Below are 20,323 nucleotides of genomic sequence, written 5' to 3' on the forward strand. Positions count from 1 at the left end.
CAAGAACCAGAATTTTAAATTGAGCTCTATATTTTATAGGAAGCCAATGTAGGGACTGACAGCCCTTTGGTATTTAGTCAATGCACCCCGGGGGTTGCAATGTTGTAATTCAGCATTTTATAAGGAGTAACCCAGGAATGTTTGTAAGGGGGCTATTTACTAAACAATGAAATGACAAACTGCACAGTTTAGGGCACAAAGTGTCACTTTGGAGAAATATCTGAATTGGGGAATATTTCCAACACTTTTATTTTACCCCAATCTGAGAATTCTGAGTTCCAGTCACCCAGTTTACACATATTATAATATAGACTGCTTGTTTATCACTCCTGCTCTATAGGGTTCATGTTGTCTAGCCTTTGTCTGGCTGAGAGTGATGAGAATTAAGTTAATAACCCCTCATTTCATTGGGTCAGAGATCACTGGTCTGGCAAAGTCCCTCTCAGAGCCAAAGGCTGACCATCACTTCTCCATAATGAATGTGGCTATTGCTGTAAAGGGCATCTGGTACCCATTGCTCTCACAGCTCTCAGCCAATCACAGCTCAGGATAGTTAGATTGTGCTACAGACGCCAATCACAGCCCCCAGCCGGAGACACCAGACGGCTCTGACTGCAGGAAGGGGGCGTGTCCCACATGTTCCCCGGCGACCAATCCCGAGCGCCGGTTAAAGGCAGCCTCAGTAAGGGTTTGTGTAGAGGCGCGCAGTGCGCATGCGTGGTGTTCTGTGAAGGGGCGGAGCCTGTGGAGGCCTGAGACCCAGAGAGTGTTAAAGAGACAGCGAGAGACAGATCAGGGGTGAGATATAAAGAGACATCATATGTGTGGGATGTGTACACAGCGCTGTGCTGGGCCCCCTGTCAGTGCTATCATAGTGCATGCCTGGGATATGCTGCATTCATCTCTATAGCTTTACCCAGATAGCTGGGCTATATACACACTGTGTATCTCTAATATACAATATAATATACTGTATATCTAATATACTATATCATATACTGTATAGCTTTACCTAGATAGCTGGGCTATATATACACTGTGTATCTCTAATATACAATATAATATACTGTATATCTAATATACTATATCATATACTGTATAGCTTTACCTAGATAGCTGGGCTATATATACACTGTGTATATCTAATATACTATATCATATACTGTATAGCTTTACCTAGATAGCTGAGTTATATATACACTGTGTATACAGGGAGAATATACTGTATATCTAATATACTGTATAGCTTTACCCAGATAGCTGGGCTATATATACACTGTGTATACAGGGAGAATATACTGTATAATATACTGTATATCTAATATACTATATATATCTAATATACTATATAATATACTGTATATCTAATATACTATATATATCTAATATACTATATACTATACTGTATATCTAATATACTATATCACATACTGTATAGCTTTACCTAGATAGCTGGGCTATATATACACTGTGTATACAGGGAGAATATACTGTATATCTAATATACTATATAATATACTGTATAGCTTTACCCAGATAGCTGGGCTATATATACACTGTGTATACAGGGAGAATATACTGTATAATATACTGTATATCTAATATACTATATATATCTAATATACTATATAATATACTGTATAGCTTTACCCAGATAGCTGGGCTATATATACACTGTATATCTAATATACAATATAATACACTGTATATCTAATATACAATATAATATACTGTATATCTAATATACTATATAATATACTGTATATCTAATATACTATATAATATACTGTATAGTTTCACCTAGATAGCTGGGCTATATATACACTGTGTATATCTAATATACAATATATTATACTGTATATCTAATATACTATATAATATACTGTATATCTAATATACTATATAATATACTGTATATCTAATATACTATATAATATACTGTATAGCTTTACCTAGATAGCTGGGCTATATATACACTGTGTGTATATCTAATATACAATATAATATACTGTGTATCTAATATACTATATATATATCTAATATACTGTATATCTAATATACTATATAATATACTGTATATCTAATATACTATATATATCTAATATACTATATGATATACTGTATAGCTTTACCCAGATAGCTGGGCTATATATACACTGTGTATACAGGGAGAATATACTGTATAATATACTGTATATCTAATATACTGTATAGCTTTACCCAGATAGCTGGGCTATATATACACTGTGTATACAGGGAGAATATACTGTATACTATACTGTATATCTAATATACTATATATATCTAATATACTATATAATATACTGTATAGCTTTACCCAGATAGCTGGGCTATATATACACTATATCTAATATACAATATAATATACTGTATATCTAATATACTATATAATATAGTGTATATCTAATATACTATATATATCTAATATACTATATAATATACTGTATAGTTTCACCTAGATAGCTGGGCTATATATACACTGTGTATATCTAATATACAATATAATATACTGTATATCTAATATACTATATATATCTAATATACTATATAATATAGTGTATATCTAATATACTATATAATATACTGTATATCTAATATACTGTATATCTAATATACTATCTAATATACTGTATAGCTTTACCTAGATAGCTGGGCTATATATACAATATAATATACTGTGTATCTAATATACTATATATATCTAATATACTATATAATATACTGTATATCTAATATATATATATATTATACTATATAATATACTGTATAGCTTTACCCAGATAGCTGGGCTATATACACTGTGTGTATAGGGAGAATATACTCTATATATCTAATATACTATATAATATACTGTATAGCTTTACCCAGATAGCTGGGTTATATACACTGTGTATGTATAGGGAGAATATACTCTATATATCTAATATACTACATAATATACTGTATGGCTTTACCTAGATAGCTGGGTTATATACACTGTGTGTATAGGGAGAATATACTCTATATATCTAATATACTATATAATATACTGTATATCTAATATAGTATATAATATACTGTATAGCTTTACCTAGATAGCTGGGTTATATACAATGTATGTATAGGGAGAATATACTATATAATATACTGTATATCTAATATACAACATAATATACTATATAATATACTATATAATATACTGTATATCTAATATACTATCTAATATACTGTATATCTAATATACTATATATCTAATATACTATATAGCTTTACCTAGATAGCTGGGTTATATACACTGTGTGTATAGGGAGAATATACTGTATATATCTAATATATACTATATAATATACTGTATAGCTTTACCTAGATAGCTGGGTTATATACACTGTATGTATAGGGCTTATATACTATATATATATATATATATATATATACTATATAATATACTGTATAGCTTTACCTAGATATCTGGGTTATATACACTGTATGTATAGGGCTAATATACTGTATATTAAATATACTCCACATCTCTAATATACTATATCTCTAATATACTATATATTAAATATACGTTATATCTCTAATATACTGTATATTGAATATACTCTATAGCTCTAGTATATTGTATCTCTAATGTACTGTTATATCTATATCTAATATATTATATAGCAATTATATTCTATATATCTCCTATACTATATATCTAATTTAATTTATATCTCTATCTAATATACTGCATAACTCTAACTGCTGGGCTAATATACTATAAATACAGAAATTATCTAATTGCTGGGCTCATATATAGGATTTATATGTGTTAGTGGGGGTTAGGGTATGCTGTTTTGTGCGTGTCTGTGTGAGGTGTATAGGGGTGGGGAGTTGTGGGGGTACTGGGTAAGCAGGTTGCAGTGGGAGTTGTTCCATCCCCTCAGTCCCCCCCCTCTGTCGGCCGCGCCCCTTCGATCCCTTCTCGCCGTGTATATTATCCATGGTTGCCATTTGTCTACATGTTTTGTAAGAGTTTCCCTCAGAGTCGCGTGTATTTCTTCCGCAGCTCTAATTTCTTCGTGGGGGCTTGAGTTTGTTTCCATAAGGTGGGTATTAGTGCCTTGGCGGCGTCGAGGAGATGGCGTAGAATAGATCGTTTATATTTTGAGATTGGTTGGTGAGTGTGGTGGAGGAGTATGTTTTCCATGGATAGTTGCGTCGTAGTTCCTAGGACATCTTTGATGCGGGTCGTGATCTGGTTTCAGTATGGTTTGATTTTGGCGCATTCCCACCATATGTGTTTCACTGTACCTACCTCCGTCTCGCATCTCCAGCATGTCGCCGGGGTGGTGGGGCTTATTTCACTTTTTGACATGGAAATCAATATATAAGTTTTTTGATGTGTTTTTCTGGATTTTATTTTTTATTTATTTATTTTTTTATTTTTATTCTGCCTCTCACTGTTAAAATACACCTACAATTAAAATTATAGACTGATAATTTCTTTGTCAGTGGGCAAACGTTCACAATCAGCGGGGGATCAAATACTTTTTTCCCTCTCTGTAGTATAAATACATAAATCATTTATCTAACTGCTGACTTCATATAGCATGAATACATAAATTATTTATCTAACTGCTGACTTCATATAGCATGTATACATAAATTATTTATCTAACTGCTGGGTTCATAAAGTACACGTAAAGAAATTATAATTTTATCACTGCTGACTTCATATAGTATGTATCTATCACTTAGACAAGGAGGACAACCACAAAATGTGTATGAAAATATTTTATTAAATGGGTCACAATAGTAGGCTCTCTCATTAACTATATCAATGAATGAAAAAGACATGAAATGTCAAATAAAAAGTACAATATAACACATACTGGTGTTAAAAAAGACTGAACAATGTATGAATCTCAGAATACAAATATCCAAAATAGCCATATGAGAAACCAAACAATAGTAATAATAAACCCCAAAATAAATTATATATACAAGGAAACAAAGCATACCAGACCTAGTGAGAAGAAGGACAAGGGTCAACTAAAAAGCCCCCAACGTTCCCTTGATAAAGGCAGTTTTGCTGAAACGTTGGGGGCTTTTTGGTTGACCCTTGTCCTTCTTCTCACTAGGTCTGGTATGCTTTTTTTCCTTGTATATATAATTTATTTTGGGGTTTATTATTACTATTGTTTGGTTTCTCATGTGGCTATTTTGGATATTTGTATTCTTCATACACATTTTGTGGTTGTGCTCCTTGTCTAAGTGATAGATGTAATTCCGTTGGCCATTGGGAATATGGCCTTATACGAGTGAGCACCCAGGATTAGACTGTCTATCTTTGTCTGATTATTGCTTTATATCAGGACTTTTGAGTGTGCCTACCTGTTCTTATTTTTTCATATAGTATGTATACATAAATTATTTATCTAACTGCTGGCTTCATATATAGTATATATAAATTATCTATCTAACTACTAGGTTCATATAGTACACATAAAGAAATTATAATCACTGCTGGATTCATATAGTGTGTGTGTATATAATAATAATAACAACAAAGTATTTAACCAGGAAAGGTACATTCAGATTACTCTCGTTTCCAAGTACGTCCTGGGGATGTAACATTTGCCCAACATCCAGGGGTGGTTGTTATTACCCAATATAATGGTACCCATGTCATCTACCTCCTGCCAGGATTTGAATATATATATATTCTAAAAAAAATCTGACTTGTAAATCTGACCTCTGTAACAGCTAAGATTCCAAGGAATGTATCGAGGATACAAGCGCTGGTTTTTAAGAGCAATGAAATGAAGAATCCATAGACTACGTCTGGTTTTTAAAATTTTATATTTTGCGCACAAAACAAGAAAGGACATTTCAAATATTTGTAAATAGGAGTAAAAGTACAACATGCTAAATAGTCTGCGAATCAGATATTTTTGAAAGACGAAAACAAAATGAAATTTTTAAAAAAAAAAAGTATTTTAAAAATGTAATGTATATAAAAATCTTCCACTCTCACAATAACATGTAATGGAATTACCAAATTGAACTAATAAATATATGTGTGTATATTTCCAAGAGCCAGACATGATGAAAACAAAGTTAAAACAAGAATATGGATAAAAAGACATAAAAATACATATCGAAGGGTCTCCCTTAATGCTTGGCCTAGGAGCACTTTATTGGCACTCACAAGACACATAGAGAATGAGTAATAATCCCTTTAGAGACAATGAAGGACTAAAGAGAAATGATAACGGAAAAGGAGAAAAACCCTTCCGATTGAGTAACCTACAATGTGAAACAAATTAAAATAAAGTAACAGAATGAATAAAGTAATTAGAGACTTAATGTACTATAGATATTGTAACACTGTAATTAAAACAGATACATGTCCTTTGTGGGGGAAATGAATGTTAGCTAAACATGGCACTGGATATAATGGACAACATACACAAATCTCTTAACAAGTGGATAAAATGCAGTATGACTATCACGCCCACAGCCCAAAAAGAGAGCTCTAACCTAAGCTATACTAACGGTGCCTTCGATGGCACCCCTTATGGCTAACCGCCCACGCTCCCTGATCTTACTCTTGCTCAAATAATGGTGCAAGACAAAAGAAAAATAGGCTAATCCAAAAACCTACATACAAATAACGGAAAGAAAATAAAGTTAAATAAAATCAATATTGTAAGGTGATATTTCTAATATATTGATCTAGCCACAGCATCGCCCCTTATCTCTGAGCATCACCACACTACAGTAGCATCCCCATGCGCGTTTCGCCATTAGCTGGCTCTTCCAGGGGATCTTCAATCTGAAGGGTTTTTCTCTTTCTCCCTTATCATTTCTCTTTTTCCCTTATCATTTCTCTTTTTCCCTTATTATTTATTTTTCCCTTATCATTTCTCTCTCTCCCTTATCATTTCTCCTTTCCCCTTATCATTTCTCTTTTTCCCTTATCATTTCTCTTTTTCCCTCATCATTCTTTTTCCCTTATTATTTATTTTTCCCTTATCATTTCTCTTTCTCCCTTATCATTTCTCCTTTCCCCTTATCATTTCTCTTTCTCCCTTATCATTTCTCCTTTCCCCTTATCATTTCTCTTTCTCCCTTATCATTTCTCCTTTCCCCTTATCATTTCTCTTTCTCCCTTATCATTTCTCTTTCTCCCTTATCATTTCTCCTTTCCCCTTATCATTTCTATTTTTCCCTCATCATTTCTCTTTCTCCCTTATCATTTCTCCTTTCCCCTTATCATTTCTATTTTTCCCTTATCATTTCTATTTTTCCCTTATCATTTCTCTTTCTCCCTCATCATTTCTCTTTCCCCTTATCATTTCTCTTTCTCCCTTATCATTTCTCCTTTCCCCTTATCATTTCTCTTTCTCCCTTATCATTTCTCTTTCTCCCTTATCATTTCTCTTTCTCCCTTATCAATTCTCTTTTTCCCTTATTTCCCTTTCCCCCTTATCATTTCTCTTTTTCTCTGTATTATTTCTCTTTCCCCCTTATCATCTCTCCTTTTCTCTGTATTATTTCTCTTTTCCCCTTATCATTTCTCTTTTTCTCTGTATCATTTCTCTTTTCCCCTTATCATTTCTCTTTTTCTCTGTATCATTTCTCTTTTCCCCTTATCATTTCTCTTTTTCTCTTTGGTGTTTCCTTGTCCATGACATGCTTACTGTAGTGATCGTGGTTATATATATTATATAATATAAGAACTGTTTCAGTTTTGTGTTAGGGGCCATGAGACTCATATGTCAAAATAGTTCTCTGTTCAGAACCCACCAACATATAAATACCCAGCAGTAATTTATTTAGAAGAATTGATTCCCCTTATAAATAAATTAGATTAACTAACATGCAGTGAGTGTTCCCTGGAGGTATCTTACTCAATTTTCCTTATTATTTCACCCTGCAGTATCAGCCAGAACCATTGTTCACATTGGCTGCTGTTGTATACAAATCACATGGACAGTATAGATGCTATTTTTGCAGCATTCATTTTCCAAACTGTACATACATTAAAGGGACACCTCATGTATTCTTAACGATAAGGGTGTCTTTAAGCTCAGTCCATCTCTACGGGGAGCATTTAGTGTCTGCATGCTGAGCACGAAGACATCCAATGTCAGTCCTGCAAAGGATTGTAGGGCCACAGTTTCTTAGAGGTGGCATGAGGAAGCAATGAAAACTGCCTTTTCCGAAGGTTGCCTACCCCTGTCATAGAGACTGTCTGGGCTTCTCATTGTCCTGAATAAAAATATTAAAGCTCTTGGTCAGGCTTGACATGCCAGAGGTTCTCATTACTTTATTTCTCAGTTATAATCCAAACGAGAAGCTGTGAGTGATACTGTGAGGCATGGGCACACTTTTTCTCATTGTGAATAAGAAATTCATGGTGGGCACAGCTGTGATGTCATACACATATGCATGACACGCAGAGCAGAGGAAGGGGAAGAGACCAGATTTTATTGTAAATAAATCTAAAATCTAGTGACCTGATGGACAGAACATTCAGGGGAGTGTATTATTTACAATAGGTACTTTATTAAACATTAAAAAAAAAAAGAACTCCTGCTGGAATATGGTCTTAATCATTCGGGTATTCTGTCTAATGCTTGGAGAAAATAAAGAAAAACATGATGATTACCCTCCCCATCAATAGTATTGATTGATTGATTTTTATATGTTTTTTACTGCTCAGCCTTTATCCTTTCAATCCTTTTGTTGAATCAAGCCACAATATCACCTAGTGTGAGCATATGCAGTAAAAGCATAGCTGCTGCACTACTAATATTCTCACTACTTTTATTAATAAGGAACTCCAAGCTCCACAGTCACAGTTTAGGTTACTGTGCAAGGATCTGTCAGTCTGCCTTATCTTTGTTCTTCCATAAATGCAGAAATTTGCAACATCAGCTGCAGCAATAAGCCCACCCTTCATTTAAAAGGACACTATAGTCACCAAAACAACTTTAGCTTAAAGTTTTGGTGTAGAGAACATGTCCATGCTTAAATCTCTGCTATAAAGGAGTAAAATCACTTGTTTCTGCAGCTCTAGTCACTCCTCCCTGCTTGTGACTTACACAGCCTTCCTAAACACTTCCTGTAAAGGGTCATCTAATGTTTACACTTTATTGCAAATTATTTTTAATTTAGAATTTCTTATCTCCTGCTCTGTTAAAGGGACACTGTAGGCACCCAGGACTCTTCAGCTAATTGAAGTGGTCTGGGTGCACTGTCCCTTTTGCACTTAGTGCTGCGATGTTAAACATTGCAGTTCCATAGAAAGTCTTTTAACCCCTTTGCTGCTGGAGGTGCATCTCCAACTCTGTCAGCACTGCACGGGTTCAAGATTTCCAGGCTGGCTAATGTCAATTATGCATAACTTGATGCACAGACACTCATTGTTCTGTTGAGAGCGATCTGAAGGCCAGATGTCATGAATCCACCTACAAAAAAATCAAGAGCCTGCTGAGACCCAGGTAACACGGTAAACCGTTTCAAAAATGGTTCGCCTCATTGCTGGGGAATGGTAACAGGGTACACATTGCAGAGGAATATAATGGTTATGTTGCTTGACGTAACCCCTTAACTTAAATAGAGCAGGAGTCGAGTAATACCCCCTTGCATCCTGCAATGGTGGTTGCAGTAGAGAGGAGGTTAAGATTTAAAGGGACACTCCAGGCACTAAAACAACTTAATCTTAATGTTAGTTTTCTTTACAAGCCAGTTTAGTGAATGGGGAGTCACTGATTGGCTGAGATTATCCGTTGATCGTTCTCAGCCAATCAGAGCCACCATTGCCCGGCAGCACTCCGCACTTCCTGAATCTGAAATTCCAGAAGCCAGATGCTGTCTGGCAGAGCAGTGGATATCACCGCTGGAGGCAGCTTGAAGTCAGAGTGCCTTCAGGGGTCTCCTGGCACCATAAAAACTTAATTTAGATTTGTTTTGGTGCCAGAATTGTTCCTTTACATATCCTAAATCAGCTAACTGTTTCAGGACAACAGTGGTACCAGTAAATTTTCTTCCACGTTTTCACTTTATTAATAAGAAATAATGTGTCCTGTATATATCAATATGCTACATTTCTTATGCGTTTTGTACACCGCCAAACAAACCGTCTGTGCCCTGAGGGTGCCCCCACCTTCAGGGACCCCCTCCCGCCGGGCTCTGGGGAGAGTAAAGGGTTAAAACGTACCTTTATTCCAGCGCTGGGCGGGGAGCTCTCCGCCTCCAATCCTCCCTTTCGGCTGAATGCACATGCGCGGCAAGCGCTGCGCGTGCATTCAGCCGGTCTCATAGGAAAGCATTTACAATGCTTTCCTATGGACGCTTGCGTGCTCTCACTGTGATTTTCACAGTGAGAATCACGCAAGCGCCTCTAGCGGCTGTCAGTGAGACAGCCACTAGAGGATTTGGAGGCTGGATTAACCCTATTATAAATATAGCAGTTTCTCTGAAACTGCTATGTTTATAAAAAAAAAAAAAAAAAGGGTTAATCCTAGAGGGACCTGGCACCCAGACCACTTCCTTAAGCTGAAGTGGTCTGGGTGCCTAGAGTGGTCGTTTAAGGGGTTAAAATAGGCCAACATTAAACTCCCCAGCCCAAAACTAGATTGTGGAGCATTGAAATGACACTCTGTGTAGCTGGAGTCCTCCTGCAATACGCATGCTGGCACTTTGTCCTAAAACCATTGTCCAAATGCAAATATTTGTAATATTTTGACACTGTTAAACTGTCTTTTAAAGACTACGTAATTATTTCAGTTTAAAATGATTTTAAAACTCTCCTATTGACTGCTGTACTAATATAAATCTGTAAAATATTAACATATTCATGACAAAATTAGCAAGTGTTCATAAAGCTGATTAATGTCCCACAGTATTAATACCCAGGAGAACGTTACCTCCTCCTTGGCTTTAGTGATTTTCACCCTTCAGAGAAACACATTTAATGTCAGGGCTCTATGATGTGATTCCATTATGGAATGGAGAATGAGTTCACTACAGAGCTTTTATGCAGGCTGCAGTGCCATGTGTAGTTCAGATCATTTGTGTACCTGCACTTGGTGAGAATTATACTCCCATACATATATCGTATTTAGTAATTTAACTGTCTTAGCTAATATTTCAGACCATGGAATACCATGCGATCTCTAATGAATTTTATTCACCTCTTCCCCAGTTATTTGAAAATGAAAAAAAAAAAAAATCAAATAAGCCTGAGCAGCAAGTGTGTGTTTTTTTTTTTTTTTGTAAATCTTTATTTTTGCAGTGCTTATGGTAGTTACATGCTTACATATGGTACCCCAACGGCATTCCATACGTAGGTTTCAAAACATTTGTTACATTGGGTAATAGAGAAACAGAGCACATTTTTTTGATTAGGTAATACAAAAGGATATCGATCGATTAAGAATATTACTTTAACATTTACGTTGAGTGTCCTCGCTTTAAAGTGTAAACGTTTTTTTTGTTTGTTTGGTAGGCAGGATAAGTATCAAGATGGTCGCAAAATATTGAACAAGCTTAATTCAAGCTAACTTGGAGTGTGTCTGCTGTTCCAACATATATAATAGTGATTAAACATTGGTTGACAATTACTGCGATGTAGTTAATATGTGGGTGAAATACAGCAGACATGTTAGGTGTTAATTAAGTAGAATGTATGCAGAGAGAATAGGGCCACTAAACTATGCAAAGAGTGTATGCGGTGTGTGGGTAGATTGCACTGTATGCATATAGGCTATGAGGCAACAGAGAACAGGTAACATTACCAAGACTTGCCCACAACACAGTGTAACATTGCCGTACAGCATAAGCACAAGAACTGACTGCTTTATCAAAAGTTAACTGGGTTGTGAACCACTAGGAGTCAGTCTTGTATCTATGCTAATGATGAGCTCCACTGTCGCCCCTTGAGTGAGAGAAAATATACTGAGGGTTTTGCAGCTTTCACTCTGGATGAGTCCGCTGGTCGGTAGGGCCATGCTGTGTGAAAAGCGTGTGGAGCTGTGTAGCTCAGCGAGACGGTCAGGGTCTGGTAGGTCGCGGTCTCGGTGGGGGGGCATTATATATGCTGGTCATGGTAGCGGTGGTGTCTGGCAACAGTCCTTCAGTCCTGTGCTTGGGTTGGTCTGCTCACCCCACCCCGATGCTCGGGAATCGATAGGCGTAGTCTTGCGGTGATGTCAGGCCAGTGCTCCATGTAGCAATCCTCCAGGCCTTGCGAGGGGCCCGCCATGAGCAGCCACAGACTCGGGGGCACTTGTCAGAGCCCAAATCTTCCCCGTATGGGGTATGGCAGTGGCACTGGGTGATTTCACGTCGCTTGTGGTGTGGGGTTGTCTTTCGTGGCGGGCGATGCGCTGGGTTCCGAGTTTTGGCCCTCGGCCCAGGAGGGCTGTGTTTGCTTTTGCTTGTGGTGTGAGTGCCCTGAGGGTGTACCTGTGTTACTTGCTCCTCTCCCCCTCGTGGTCTCCTCCAGCTCCGAGCCTGGATGGCCTCGGCTCGGGATTCCAGCTGCGCCCAGAAGCGGGCAAAGAGCTCATCCAGCCGCTGTTCCAAGCTTGTGTGTACCGCTTGTTCAGGCTGTTCATCCAGCTTTGGCTCGAGGTGTGCGTCCGCCATTTTGGTGAACCGCATGGCTGTTTAGGCCCTCTCAGCGGTCGCCACTTGTTGGTGTCGAGGGTAAGTGGGGCAGCAGGGGGGGACCGGGATAACCCCCACCGGTCCAAAGGGGGGGGGGGAGATCTGGTCCTGCAGCAGCCTTCTCCTGCGTGCGAGAGTTCGGTCTGTGGCAGTAAGACAGGGCGGCGGCCGTCCACCCCGTCCTCCGCTCTGCTAGGCCGCAATCCACAGAGTGTCTCTAATTTTACAGGAGCGTCTGGATGCTGTTAACGGAGTGGGTCTGCAGCTCCTCTAGTGTCCTTTTTCCAGGTTATAAATCAGTTTGCCGTATATTTTAGCAGTATTAATCGAGTTTCAGGCTTTGTGTTGCAGGAGCTCTGCAGGCGTGCGACCGATCGGCTCAGCGGTGCAGCCCCGCCCCCCCAAGTGTGTGCTTTTTAATTTTTTATTTGTTTTATCTGGGGGAGAGAAATGGTGGAGAGGGCGTTAATGTGTACACAAGTTAAAGCGGCACTGTCACCCCCACCCTTCAAAATTAGTATTTCATGAATATAGAATCTTTATGTAACTCAAATCGAATTTCACTAAAATCCCAACCTAGTCAAAAGATTCCAACCTAGTCAAAATATATACTGAGACAAAGTAGGGACCACTTTGTCTCAGTATTTTTCTTATGCTTGATAAAGCTTGACCCAACGCAAATCTATCACTGTCAACCCCAGTCATTTCCTCCAGCTGTCACTAGTGACGACTCTTGGAAAATGAAGCTCTTGCTGTGGAGTATCTTGCTGGATCCTCCATAGACACCAATACTGTACTCTCACGCATGTGCTAGCGTACAGCATTAATGTGGCCTCCTGGCAGCTGGAGAGGAGCAAACGAAACAGGATGGTGGTACCTGCCAGGGACAGGTTCAGGTAATCTCACCTTACCTCCTCCTGGCCACCAGACCCCAAGTGATGATGTTACCATCGGGGGTCTTTGCAAATGATGAAAAGACTCCAGACAGTGGCCGAGCCGCTTTAACATTTCTTATTTGAGGCTCTGATATCTGGTGCTTTAGATGGATTAGTAATAATACAGACACGATATATAAATCATTGGGACAATAGATGACTTGTTTAACATTCGTAAAATGTTCAGCTCAGGTTGAGTCAGACTTGGCCAATATAATATAGCTATTAGGTAGCACATTTATTATACAGTTGTTAAAGTGTATTTAGAACAGCATCGAGAGCTCCAGCTAAACAACGGAAAAAAAACCTAAAAATGACGTGACCCACGAACAAAAGGCACCCAAAAGGCTCCCAACACTCACCTGATGGGAAAGAAAATGAAAAAACTGAAGCCTGACCGACCCCAGCAGGGGAGAAGCATTGGGGACATTTGGCGGCAGGCGCATGGCGCCCAGGAGTCTGCAATGGCGTCCCTCCATGGAGGCTGCTCCGACTTCTCCGATGGGATGTCGGAGGAAGGAGATGAAGACCACACGCTGGCAATGATGCCGCAACCGGCAACACGAGCAGCACCCCTGAACGGATCTCCCGATGCCGCCCCAGTAACCCTAACAGCCATCAGGGAGATCATGGCGGATTTACAAATTTAAATCTCGGCGGATGTGGCCTTGATCCGTGAAGACCTGCGGGGCCTGACAGGCCGCCTCGGAGAGATGGAACACACTACACAAGCCCACACACAGCAAATTAATGTGCTAACACAACAGGTGGAAGAGCTCACGAAACAGAGTGCAACTTATAAGAGCAGATTTGACACCCTAGAAGACAAGAGGAGGCAGAGGAACCTAAAACTCAGGGGTGTTGGGGAGACGCAAACTCCCTACAACTTTGAGGGAACGTCCTTAACCTTCTTTGCTGACCTGTCGGGGGGAACCCTTGCTTGGCGACGGTCGCTCCGACCCCTTACCTCCCTCCTACGCACGAAGACCATCAGCTACCGATGGAGCCAGTCTCGTTCACTGCAGATACCACGCGGAGACACCATCATCACCATACGTGACCTGCCGGATGCATCAAGCCACTTGCAAGCACTGGGCCTGCCACCGGACTCGCTGGGTCCGACAAACCCTCACGGTTGGGACCCCGGGGCTACTCGTGACTTTGTGCCCAGGGACAAAGCGCTAACCGCTAGAGCAGGGACCACATCCTAATTCCAAAAAGGACCAGACCCAGAGGAACCGGCAACTGGACTCTCAAGCACTCCTGACCCCCACCCTCAAGTGGAATACCGCCTGAAAGGGAACCCATAAACAGGGAAACACTGAGGTCCAACCCTAGCACCTCTGACACGATGGACACAGCTTAAGACCATACTATAACTTCTTTTTTTTTTAATTTATTTTTGGTGCAGTTTCAGCAATACAGATATAGGTATTCATGCCACAACATCAGATGCACGATTAAACAGTCACATTACATTCGTCTTATGTGTTGGGCCGAGTCAAACTATGCACATTTTGTATTGATAAGGGCTATGTAGTTGAAGCGAGGGGCTGACTATGCCAGTGGTGCGTGCTCGATATGTATCTATTGTCGTCCCAGGGGGACTTTACGACTATGTTGGGACACTGGCACAGGTTATGGCCTTTATAATTACTTAGTCCCTCACGTGGTTCAGCGTGTGTCATGTTGGGTAACGGGCAAGGTCTAAGCCATTGTGTCTCGTCTATGTGTGAGCGCAGAGTGTTATGGAGTTCGGGTTATGTGTTGTAGTGTTCCGGCTAGGCCGGTGTTCCCGCCTGGGGACTCCATAGTGTACTGTGCCCTGTAACCCTGGGCATTCGGGGGGGGGGGAGGGATGAGGGACACTGGTTGGGCCTGGGCCATCGTTTCACCGTCACGGGGCCGTGTAGTCAGTACTAACCGGTGAGGTTGGGTCAGCGGAACAGGTTGTGTGTGAGTTAGTTCGTCTTCAAAAGAGACAGCAAAACAGAGCGAGATAAACAGTGAATAAAAATTACATAAAAACATAAGAACAGTAAATGGTAATAGTAGGCTGGCGTTGTGACCAATGCAGGTTTCAGGTCGCTGGTCCCGGAAGTGTTGTGGCTGGTGCCCTGGCGTTATTGGACAGTCCCAGGGATACCATAACTTCTTGACACGGGCATCCAGCTACAGCAGCTCGGCAACACAAGCCCCTCCACAGACAGCGGCTAGAGGACCCGGCCGACAAACAGCGGCAACCCCACAGACCTGATGGACTCACGGGACATTTGCCTGCCAGTGGGGCAACCCTGCTCTTCCACACTCCTCAGATGCCTGATTCCTGACACTCTCTCCTCGCGGATTGGAAACACTCCCTGTTATGTTTAAACCTCTCTTTGGGCTAGATTCCACGCAAGTACCATTTCCAATGACACTTAGCCTATTCCGCGCACTGGTAGTACCCAGCGCATAGCTTTCACATATTATTTTACTTTAGTTAGACCTATTTCTGCACTGCTTTATTGTAGTAATATGATACCTGTGTAACTCCATAGAATGCCACGAGAGGGTCTTTGCAGAAAGCAAATATGTTCATATAGCTGGTAGCATTTGTATGCAAGTAGCCAGTGTACTTTTCTTTTTGTAATCCAAGGTTTTAAGACTTCTTATTGCAACCTTCATTTATTTACTTTACTTATGTTTAACTACACACCAGACGCTCCATTTTTAGCTTGTTAATACACACATAGCCAGGTACTTAGACACAACTATTCTGTTTCGCAAGTGAGACTAAGAACAACTGGGGAGCACCATAAGCTTGCTTAACCGGCCCAGGCCTAGCACGATATTATCTATTGCTACCTTGCTCAGCCTGACCCCATGTGTCTCTACCAGACAGATAATGTGATCTCTAGCTGCTTAGGTCAAGCTGAATATTGCCTGCTCCAACTACCCTGCTTCCATACCCAGCGGTTTATTTAAGCACCTATTCTGTACAGCACGATACCCAAGGTCTCTACCATAGTCTGTATGTGTGTCTTCTCAGACCTTCCCTCATATATATCTTTGGTTAATAAGCACCTATATCGTTCTAATGGCAAAGTTTAAGTTCAGGTTTATCCATTAATATACATACCACACGTGCCGATTCACGATTTAAAAAACACAAAATGTGCAATTGAATCCTGTCATGATAATGCTTGCTTTATTATGCCTGTACCTGCTATCGTGGCACCGCAGGCTTGTTTGTAAATCCTATTGCACGAAAAAATAAAGAATTAAAAAAAAAAAAAACAGCATCAAAGGGCATATGAAACCTTGAATTAAATACAGTAAAACTGGATATTAATATTATTAGAACTTAGGGAGGGACGGGTGAAGGTCACGGTGGTGGGATCACTGGTAGAGACTAATGCTAGGAATGAATGCGATTAGATGAGGAAACAGAGGAAATGGTTAAGGCTTCAGCAGGTGGTGACTGCAGAGAGTTAGGGTAATGCAAGGTGTGTACATAGATTAATGTGCTTGAATGTGATTTGCTAGTCTACTGTGAAGTTTTGTTTACCTATGTTGACATACATGTATCACTCATTTTACATCCTTCTCTCTTCAGGTGAGCCCCTTATCTCCTTTACCATGGACCCCACTGGCTCACTCATTCACGTGGACTTCCCAGATGTGGCCAGTTCCCTCCTGGAGAGCTTGAACCAGCAGCGTGTGGAAGGCAAACTGTGTGATGTGTCCATCCATGCACAGGGTCGAGTGTTCCGTGCCCATCGTGCTGTCTTGGCAGCTTCATCTCCTTACTTCCATGATCAGGTGCTGCTCAAAGGGATGAGTTGTGTGTCGTTGCCTGGAGTTGTAGATCCTGGTGCATTTGAGGCGGTTCTGTGTGCTGCCTACACAGGCCGTCTGACTATGTTAGCCGATGAGATTGTTAACTACTTGACAGTAGGCAGCGTGCTACAGATGTGGCATGTAGTTGATAAGTGTTCTGAGCTTCTAAAGGAGTCTCGAGGTGGTGCCAGCTGTGGCAGTGTTGAAGGAACGAGTACTGGCAGTGTTCCAACCCCTCAGCGTTCTCACTCTGGCAGAGCAAGTGAGAACCAGTCTCCGAGCAGCAGTAACTATTTCAGTCCACGTGAGGCCCCACCAGAACCATGTGGAGAAAGAATTATGAGAAAGAATGAAGCAGCCAGTGAGGCTGCAGAAGAGGCGAGTGTCGAGGCAGAGCAAGGTGGAGGAGAAGTCTCTGTGGCAAGCTGCTCTAGTTATAGGCGACCCAGTATCGTACCACAGAGGCATTGGGTGTATGTGAAAAAAGAAAGGCCTCACCAGGGCTTGTTGTTAACATGTGAGGGAGAGGAAGAGGAAGAAGACGAAATGGAGGAGGATGAAGAGGAAGAAGAGCACCTAAGCATTAGTGATGTACGAACACTGAATGCCCCTGAAGAGCAAGTGAACTTCTGTGAACCATCAGATGGCATGCCATATGAGGATGGTGTAGGTGGACCAGGTTATCCACAGGGTCCCCCACTTCTACCCCTTGACATGCAGGGGAACCAACTATTAGTTTTGCCATCAGGACATGGGGCAGCAGGACAAGGTGGGACAGGAACGGGACAAGGAGGGGAGGGTGGAAAAATATTCTTGTGCCACTGCGGGAAGGCATTTTCTCACAAAAGCATGCGGGATCGCCACGTCAATATGCATCTCAACCTACGTCCCTTTGATTGTCCCGTCTGTGGAAAGAAGTTTAAAATGAAGCATCATTTGACAGAACACATGAAGACGCACACCGGGGTAAAACCATACGAGTGTGAAGTATGTGCCAAGAAATTCATGTGGAGGGACAGCTTTATGAGGCATCGTGGTCATTGCGAAAGGAGGCATAGGGCAGGAGCTGGGGCTAGTGTGGTTCAAGGAATCAAAGAGACTCCTGCTGTGTAAACAAATAAAAGACTCCTACTGTGGTGGACACTGTGGAAGTTGACTAAATGGAGGAATTATAGCAGAGGGTAGAGTCTTCCAGTGTTTGGGTAACCAGAAGAAAAGAAAAAGTAGGCATTGGGATTCATATTGAAAATAAGGAGTAAAACATAAGACACAATGGAAGTTGTATCCCCAGACCATTTATTTCAGTTCCATAATCTCAATGCAGTAATTATTTCTTTTCCCTGGATGACGCCACCATGCTATGTGTCACAGACTCCTCCACTGCATTTCCACAGGATTCTACCTTCTACATTGATCCAAACATGTAATCACTTGCCCCTACAGAGAACTTCTAGCCCATGCAGAACATTGCTTGCCTGCAGATGGCAGTAGCACCCAGCTAATTTAACGCTCCTCCAAATCTGTATTTATATGATGCTGGGCTGGGTCCCCTAACTGTCTTAGGGCAATAAGGTACTTGTTGAGTGTTGTGAAGGTAACGCAACTACTGTACAGCTTTTGAGTTTAACAAGATGTGTGCACACTACACCTCCCTCTTACCCTGTCTCCCTGTACACTGCTTGTGCATAGTCATAGAATCTCTCTCTTATTTAAATCCAGTAGCGACGGTTATGTTCCCTCTATATTCTCTATATATACACACACAGTATTTATATATGCTATGTACAGGTAGCAATGGTAGTTTGAATGAAATTGCTGGGGGAGTCCCAGGATGAGTGGGGTTGAAAACTGTCAAGGAAGTTGTGTTTTATTTGCACTTTTTTTTTTTTTTTTTAAATGGGCTAGTTATTTAACCCCTTAAGGACCAAACTTCTGGAATAAAAGGGAATTGTGACATGTCACACATGTCATGTGTCCTTAAGGGGTTAACATGAATTGGCATTAATCAAAAAAGCATGTAAATATCTTTCTCACGTTTCTCATAAACCCCCCCCCCCCCCCCAAAAAAAAAAAACACAATTCAACGATTTTACAGGTATGTTTAACTTTCTATTTCAAGCTGCCCGTTAATTGATTAATTAGGCAGACAGCAACAATAACACCTCTCTTAAAAGCCACCTTCTTTTTGTTAAGTCCGGCACCAGATGAACACGCATTATAATTTTAAAAAAGCCCCCCACCCCTAGCTTTTACAAGAAAGGTAGGGCTGCCAAAAAACTATCTTAGCCTTTTTGACCCATGACATACTGATAGTGACACTAGATTAATAGATGCATGGATGAACCATTTTATTCTTTAAAACTTATTTGAAGATGACAGATCCACGTCTTGAGCAGGGTGTTGCTGGGAGACACAGGAAGAACCAAAGTATATTGAGTAACATAGTTTCACCCCCCCCCCCCCCAAGCCTGTCAGGTGGTTTATCCATGAACATTGCTGTGTCACATGACTCAGGCCTGGTAAATCCAAATCGGTCAATCTGTATAAATTATAAATATGTCGTTAAAAATGAATTAAAAAAAATACATTCTGGTTTTACAGGTGACTGGCTTTTTGCAATGTCAATGATGCATTAGTCACTTTTCTTATTTAAATATGTGCAGACAAAGTACAGTATTACTTTAACCTCTCTTAGAAAATGTCAGGCTGAAAGTTTATATTATGGACCAGATTCCAGTGACATAATATTCCTCCGAATTATGGGCCTGGACCAAAGTGCTTTTAGACAAATGTACAGCCAATTGCACAGCCTTGGAAAAATAGAATTAATGTACATATTTGCAAGTGATTTGGCAATCACAGTAAACGTAACTGCCTTAACTATAAGGGATTGA

At 40.3% G+C, this 20,323-nt stretch overlaps 1 protein-coding gene across 1 annotated transcript; it reads left to right on the plus strand.

The window, feature by feature from the left end:
- The first annotated feature begins 720 nt into the window (after positions 1 to 720).
- ZBTB22 (zinc finger and BTB domain containing 22) lies at positions 721 to 18,652 on the plus strand. The gene is made up of 2 exons (XM_063431569.1): positions 721 to 798; positions 17,206 to 18,652. The coding sequence occupies exon 2, from the start codon at positions 17,229 to 17,231 to the stop codon at positions 18,540 to 18,542; it is 1,314 nt and encodes a 437-aa protein (XP_063287639.1). The 5' UTR covers positions 721 to 798; positions 17,206 to 17,228; the 3' UTR covers positions 18,543 to 18,652.
- The last annotated feature ends 1,671 nt before the right edge of the window (positions 18,653 to 20,323 follow it).

This window comes from Pelobates fuscus, chromosome 9, assembly GCF_036172605.1.
Source record: "Pelobates fuscus isolate aPelFus1 chromosome 9, aPelFus1.pri, whole genome shotgun sequence".
Lineage (NCBI taxonomy): Eukaryota > Metazoa > Chordata > Amphibia > Anura > Pelobatidae > Pelobates > Pelobates fuscus.